This window comes from Myotis davidii, unplaced genomic scaffold (genome assembly GCF_000327345.1).
Source record: "Myotis davidii unplaced genomic scaffold, ASM32734v1 scaffold453, whole genome shotgun sequence".
Taxonomy (NCBI): Eukaryota; Metazoa; Chordata; class Mammalia; order Chiroptera; family Vespertilionidae; genus Myotis; species Myotis davidii.
Genome location: NW_006285234.1, coordinates 2,678,606 through 2,685,553, shown reverse-complemented (window position 1 = coordinate 2,685,553; position 6,948 = coordinate 2,678,606). Strand labels below are relative to the sequence as shown.

General features: G+C 54.9%; 1 protein-coding gene across 1 annotated transcript in view; it reads right to left on the bottom strand.

Annotated features, from left to right (window-relative positions):
• Nucleotides 1-6,948, bottom strand: part of CALB2 (calbindin 2) — a 24,822-nt gene that overhangs the window by 13,798 nt on the left and 4,076 nt on the right. The window contains exon 2 of the mRNA XM_015558789.1: nt 646-722. Within this exon, the coding sequence (XP_015414275.1) occupies nt 646-722 (77 nt within the window). The remainder of the gene's footprint in view (nt 1-645; nt 723-6,948) is intronic.

Below are 6,948 nucleotides of genomic sequence, written 5' to 3'. Positions count from 1 at the left end.
TCTCATCTCATCGATGTTTCTAACTCTCTATTTCTCTCCCTTCCTCTCTGTAAAAAATCAATAAAATACATATATTTTTTAAAAAAGACATCTGGGAACAAATATCCATAATGATGTCCAGAAATCTCCTGGGTCAAAGGATTTGAGAACTATGGAACCAAAGACGACTAGAAATGTATTGACCCAAATGCCATGTTTAATGTACGCAATTTAACATACATCTTCAATGTCCCAGTCAAGCTCTGGACTCACAAAGATAAATAAAATACAGCCCAATGAATGCCCTTAAGACAGTTCCAGTTTATTGGAAGAGAGAGACAAGTGAACAGATAATTCAGGTTCCATGTGATCATCTTTATACTAAAATGCACCTCAGAGAGCCCAGCTGGGATGGCTCAGTGGTTGAGCATCAACCTATGAACCAGGAGGTCATGGTTCGATTACCAGTCAGGGCACATGCCTGGGTTGCAGTCTTGATCCCCAGTCGGGGGCATACAGGAGGCAACCAATCAATGATTTTTCTCTCATCATTGATGTTTCTCTCTCTCTCTCCCTCTCCTCTCTGAAATCAATAATAATAATAATAAAAAAAGCCACGGTCAGATGACAGAAATCCCACACAATGGGAGAGGGGGCTGGGCTTACCATGCCAGAGACTTTTCTTGTCTTCTCCAGCTCTTGGAAGAAGTTTTCTAGTTCTTTACCTTCGATATACCCATTTCCTGCAAAGATAGCAAAGACAAAAAAGCACTTAACCTCAGAGCTAAAGAGTTAAGAGCAGTGGAAGGGGGTGCAGTGGGGGAGTGGGGAACTTTATGGAGAACTCCTCCTGTCTGGTCAACCAGCAGGTGTCTGGCCAGCCCCAGACCGTTAGGGAGGCCGGCCACGTGCAGGCAGGGGCAGGGATCAGAGTGAGCATCTCCAAGCGGAGGAGCACCACGGACTGCCGGCAACCCTAGAGCCACGAGAAAGACACGGGATGCATTGCCCCTCGGAGCCCGAACCGGTCCTGCCGACACCTTGACTTTGGACGTATAGCCTCCAGAGCTGTAAGAGAATAAATTTCGGTTGTTTTAAGCCACCCAGTTTGTGGTACTTTGTTTCAAGAGCTGCAGGAAACTGGTAAGTAAAGGAAAGATTGAAAAGAGGAAGGTGGGGATCCCTCCTGGGGGATGGGGGCACCCGGGAGAGTGGGCCACAGGGATTAAGCATGGGGGAGGCAACCCACTGCAGAGTGAGGGATAGAGGGGCTCTGAGGTCCGGGGTCCCAGGTTCAAGCCCTGGTCCTGCTGCACTTTCCAGCTCTAAGACTTTGGGAAGGTTACCTGTCTGGGTTTTGTTAGTGAAGTGGGATTTTGGATGTAAATTCCACCGCCCAACCTATTACGAGCGCATTGTAAATGTTTCTATTGTTTGTGTTCAATAACCAGACCCTGCGTATAAGATAAAAAGTGCCTTTGAGGACCAGGTCCCAAGGTCAATGCCTGACTTGCAAGGTCACGTAAGTAGTGAGAAGTCCGCTAGGTTCTCAAGTCTTGAACTCCAGATGACCCTGAGACCTGCGTGAGCTGAGTCCACGGACAAGGTACACTGGCCTGGGCTGTGGCCGTGACGGGGAGGATCTGTGGGTGGGGAGGCAGGCCCCAGGCACTGTTCCCCAGGCTGCGTGCTCTGATTTGGACTCTCTTGGGATCTTTAAAAAAACATGAACAACCGGCTCCTACCTCCTGATGTTCTGATGTAATTGGTTTGGGGGGTGATCTATTTTTTAAAGCTCCCTAGGTCATTTTCACGTCCAGCAAATTGGAAACCACAGGCCGAAAGTTCCAAATCTTATGTAAAGCAGTTAAACAAGATTTCCACGCAGAACATTCGACTTGAGGAGAAAAGGGGGGTGGCAGCTAGTTTGCTTCAGGGGAGAATGGAATTACGAACTAAAGGAGCATTTGCCCTGGCCTTGGTGGGGCCTGTGGGGGACGGATGGAGGAGGATATGGGTGTCCCCTGGCCCTCTGGGAGAATTTAGCTTACAAATAAATAACTCTAGAGGCGCCCTCTAGTGGAGAAGATGCCACAATTGTATATAAAGAATCACCCGAGATAAATGATGTATTTTTGTCTGCAGGGAAAAGATGTGATTGTAATGGGGGTAACGAGACTTGAGTCTCTCCCCCTCTCCCCACCAAGATAGAGTAGTCATGTTTCTTCTAAGGTGTTCTGCAGAGCTTCTTGGAGGAGTTGGAATGTCACGAGTGTGTGCCCACTAGCTGGTGGGAGAGGGCAGCCAGAGTTGCCGAGTGATGGCGGGAGAGGGAGGAGGAGGGGCTTTCTAGGCCGAAAGGAAGTCATCTGGTTAGTCACTAGTGGATGATAACTCTTGAGTTGGAGGGACAAGCCCTTTTTCTCTCCCTGCTCCTCCCTGCAGTGACCTGGCTGTTCTCCCATTTCTCAGGCAGGAAGCTTGAGGTAAGCGGCCGGTCCAGGTGCTGCTCCCAGAAGCCGGAGGCTGGGGTTGGAAAGGCGGCTCTGAGCTTGCACTGGGAGGTGCGTGAAGTGGAGGCCTCAGAGGTGGCCGGGGCCGGACGGGGTGGACACCTGAGTGAGCGTGCGTCTGCTTCTCCAGTGTGTTAGGAAGTGGCTGGAATGCCTGCCGGGGGCCCCGGAACGGGGTGGGCAGGGGAGACCCCTCTGGGCAAAGAGAGGAGAATGGGAGGAGCGATGTCCCAGGTGGCAAGAGGGGCCGAGCTGGGGTCCTGCCACTGGAGAGAGGCCCCTCCCGAACCCGGCTTGAGCAGCACCAGTGGCAGGAGGTTCCGAGGCTGGGTGACCCCCCTCTCCAGGCCGCAAGTACCCCACCTCATTGTGACCCCAACAAAGGGGCAGGGGTGTGGTTCAATTCAACAAGCCTTTATTTTTTGAACTGAATAGTTCAACGTCTCGGTGGGACCTCAGGGAGCTGTAGCCACGTTCTAGATATGAGCCTATTTTTCAAGAGCATTTAATGGTCTACTTGGGGGAGGCCGCCAGACAAGATCAACGTGAATCTACCAGCTGAAGGTGGAGGGTGAGAAGCGGAGGCTGGAGCTGCAGGGCCCGAACGGCATCCTCCACCACTGGGGGGGTAGCGGGGGGGATAAGGCCTTGCTCCTTTGGCCTCCCTCAGAGCAATTCCCTTCCGTCACCTGGGAAGCACCCATTATCCGAGGCTGGGGTGGAGGATGGCCTGTCTGCTTCCAGGGAGCCCTTCAGCACTGGGGAAGTGGTTTGCTTTTTCTATGACCCTCGTACTTTCTTATGGGATCGGGGCGGGGGGCGGTGGGGGGAAGGTAACGGTCCACCAAGCAAATCTCATGTGGATGGGTATCTGTATGAATGTGGTTACCATGGCAACCATCACCTCTAACCTCTATCAAACCTATTCTGCGAACCTTATGAAGAGAGGACTGGGTGGGAGCCAGGGACCCTGCACCCTTCCTTAGTTTACTCTTAGTTACTCTTGCCTTTTTTAAATTAAATTAGTTTTTTTTTTTAGAGAGAGATAGAGGGGAGGGCGGAGGGGGACAAGGAGAGAGAGGGACACATTGATGTGAGAGAGACACCCGAGATTGCTTGCCTCCTGCATGCACCCAGAGACCGAGCCTGCAACTGAGGTATGTGCCCTTGATCGGGAATCGAACCCGTGACCCTTTGGTCCTCAGGCCCATACTCTAGCGACGGAGAAAACTGGCCAGGGCTGTAGTTTACTCTTGCTACCACTTTTCACCGCCATTGTGCCTCAGTTTTCTCAACTTGAAAGTGAGACAACACTTCCTTACAATTTATCTGACCACGGCTACTCAGAAAGCCTTGACTGAAGGATGCTGCGATCACAGTGGATAGACGCCTCCCCGAGACACGTGAGCACAGCTTTTCTAAGAATTGAACAGGAGGGAGGAGCCTGACTTAAGAGGTGTAATTCTACCATCAGCTCTGTGACTGTCCATGTGACCTCAAGCAAGTCAGTGTCTAAGCCTCCATTTCTTCACCTCTAAGTTGGGTATGACTCCGTCTGCCCGTTCTCCTGTCTACGGCTGTTGTGAGAGCCACGCGAGGGGGTGTGACGCCAGCATTCTGGAAAATGTGAAGTGTCACTAAGTGGAAGCACCGCTTCTATACTCTGCCCTGAAGGTCCCTGAACCACCCGCTGGCTGTACACCCACCCGTTGGCCCAATGACAGCTGTCTTAGGGGGCTGGTTCTCGGCCCCAGGCTGTGTTGGAATCACCTGGGAAGCCTTTAAAATATATTTTTATTGATTTCAGAGAGGAAGGGAGAGGTAGGGAGAGAGAGAAACATCAATGATGAGAGAGAATCATGGATCTGCTGCCTCCTGCACGCCCCACACTGGGGATGGAGCCCGCAACCTGCATGGACCCTGCCCGGGAACACAGCTGTGACCTCCTGGTTCTTAGGTTGACATCGAGCCACACTGGCCTGGCAGGGATCACCTGGGACGCTTTTAAAACATCCCCGGAGCTTCTGACTTAATTGATGAGGCGAGGCCTTCTCGTGGGCACGTCTTCAAAGCTTCCCAGGTGACTCTAATGTGCAGCCGGGGGTCAGAACTGCTTCAAGCAGCGTGTCTGAAATCTTAAGGTGTGTAAGAGTGGCCTGGGGATCTTATCAAAAGGGAGATCCTGATTTAGTAGGTCTAGGGCCGTGGTTCTCCACCTTGGCTGCACATTAGAATCACCTGGGAATCTTTTTAAAATCCTGATCTCTGGGCCCCATCCTCCGGAAATTCTGTTTCTGTGTTATGGGGTGAGGCTACAACATGAGTAACAAAGAAACAGGATTGCCGGAGGATGAGGCCCAGAAACCAGGACTTTAAAAAGATTCCCAGGTGATTCTCATGTGCAGCCAAGGTGGAGAACCATAGGGGATAAGGGCTTGCTGTTCAAAGTGTGGTCCGTGGAACAGTAGCTTGTTAGAGATGCAGAATCCCAGGCCCACCCGTCCTGCGGAACCAGAATCTGCATTGTAACCGCGTGGGAACACACACGTCTGAGGACACTGCTTCCCAACGCCCGTATCTTCACAGAAAGACCATGCCTTTGGCGTTTACTCAAGGGGAGCTGGGGGCTGGTGTGAGCCCCGAGATGGTTACCTGGGTCTTGTACTGACAAGTGACCCGTCTCTATGACTCGAGGGGCCTGGACCAGCGCTCCTCAAAGTGTGGTCTGGGGCCTGACTGCGGCGGCATCACTTGCGGGGGGGGTGGTTACACAGGCAGGGTCTCTGTCCCATCACAGACCTGCGGAGCCAGGGGCTTCGGGAGGGCGGCTCCCACCCAGGCCTCTCTTCATAAGGCCGACACCTGTGCTCACAGGCCCTCGTGCGGACGCACCTGGAGAGCCGCTGGCTGGGTGCTGGTGGGTGCAGCTCGCCTGCCTGTGCGCCTCTGTGCTCATAGTTAAGTAAGAGCAGCTGGGGAGGGGAGACAGGCAGCCCCTCCTCCAGCTGCACAGGAGGCCAGGCCGTTTGACTGGCTGTGGGGGTTCCGGTTTCTGAAGAGGCAGGCCGCCCCCTGCCCTCCAGCCCGAGCTGGGGGGGAGACTGGCTTCCTCAGGCTCTGCCCCCATCGTGATATCACCGTGCGTGACGCCCACCAGGTATGGAGAGCTCTCCGCTCCCGCCCGCCGGGCCCTCGCACCCTGCCAGGCGAGTAGCCTGCGTTATGCACCCCGTGTTAGAGGGAGTGGGGTGGGGCGGGGAGACTTTAGTCACTGCTAATGGCCTTGTTTCCTTCTATTTATCTCAGGCACGACCTCTGTGCATATCTGTATATGTCCCAGGTTCTCTCTCTCTCTCTCTCTCTCTCTCTCTCACTCACACACCGCCCCCCTCTCCCAGTGGGGATCCCAGCATAAACAGCGACTTGACTTTGCCTCTGTGCTTCTGGGCTCCGAGCTGGGCTGGGCCCCCTGAACCTGTGGGCAGCTGGCAGCTAGAGCTGGGCGGGTTCCCAGGCGTGGGCGAGGCCAGAAGGATGGGGCAGATTGGGCGGGAGCGGAGGGGAGACCGCAGAGCCGGAGCGGAGGGGAGAGAGCCAAAGCCAGAGGCCCCAGATGGGACCGGCTGGGCAAAGGAGGGCGCGGGCCGCCAGGCGCCAGGAGAGCCGCCAGGCCCTGCTTGCGGAGCCTCAGGCTGCTCTATTAATCCTGGCCCCTGGGAACTGAAGAGGTTCCCCCACTGGGTCTCCGTGGCCCTGGAGCCTCCCCCACGGGGCCTCCGCTAGGGAAACCAGAGTCCAGAGGGGAATAGCAGGCGAGAGGCAGGGAGGGGCCGGCTGGGCTGGTGGCCGCCTGGGGAGGCGGCTGAAGCACCTTGTTTGTGAACACCTGTCCCTGCGGCTGCACCCCGGGGGCCCTCAGCTCTTCCCAAACACGGCTGCCTCCCAGGCTGGCGCAACCACCCTCCGCAGAGAGGCAGGGCGTGGGCTCTGCACGGAGGGCGCCCAGCTCAGGGCTGGCGCCGTGGGCGCTCCACGCCGAAGGGGGCTGTTCATGAAACAAGTGGGGTGTGGGGGTGAAGGCGGCGGCGGCGCTGGGGCCCTTATTCTAGGCCTTCCCTGGGTGGGGCAGACCCTGGAAGCTCCCAGGGAGCCCAGACCCTGACACCAGCCCCAAAAGAGACAGGCCCCACGGAGACACCCTGACAGGGGTGAGGGCAGCCTCGGACAGCTTTGGCCCTGGCTCCCCGAACCAGAGCCTCTGACCTGAGGGTGCCAAGAAGCAATCATTTCTATAAATTCTGCAATTAACCTGATCAATAGCACAGTTCTATTGCGTTGCAAACGTTGCAGTATTTGTGTAAATGCGTAACATGTGCCAGGTATTCTGTAACCCTGTTTGGGATGTTCCTTCTTAGGGGGCCACGAGCCTCCGTTGAATATTTAATATCCAATCAAT